Here is a 240-nt window from a genome sequence, read left to right as displayed (position 1 = left end):
GCCTTCTCCGCAGGGCTTTGTGTACACGGCGCCCATCAGGGAGCAGGGCAACATCAACAAGCCCAACAACAAGATGATGGCAGATGAGCTGAGCGAAAAGGCGGTGCGCGACGTGCACACCAAAGAGATCGACCTGGTCAACCGAGACCCCAAGCACCTCAACGACGACGTGGTCAAGGTGAGGGGGGCGAAGCGGGACGGGGCGAGGGGCGATGCCGGTTGCGGGCAGCTGCCGGCCCT

General features: G+C 63.8%; 1 protein-coding gene across 1 annotated transcript in view; it reads left to right on the top strand.

The window, feature by feature from the left end:
- The first annotated feature begins 19 nt into the window (after window positions 1–19).
- The window catches only part of LOC104133410 (caveolin-1), a 15215-nt gene continuing 14994 nt past the window's right edge, over window positions 20–240 (top strand). The window contains exon 1 of the mRNA XM_009646805.2: window positions 20–178. Coding sequence (XP_009645100.1) covers window positions 74–178 — 105 coding nt within the window. The 5' untranslated portion in view covers window positions 20–73. The remainder of the gene's footprint in view (window positions 179–240) is intronic.

The sequence above is a fragment of the Egretta garzetta genome, unplaced genomic scaffold, assembly GCF_000687185.1.
Source record: "Egretta garzetta isolate BGI_Z169 unplaced genomic scaffold, ASM68718v1 scaffold169, whole genome shotgun sequence".
NCBI lineage: Eukaryota > Metazoa > Chordata > Aves > Pelecaniformes > Ardeidae > Egretta > Egretta garzetta.
This window is presented reverse-complemented; position numbering and strand designations above follow the sequence as displayed.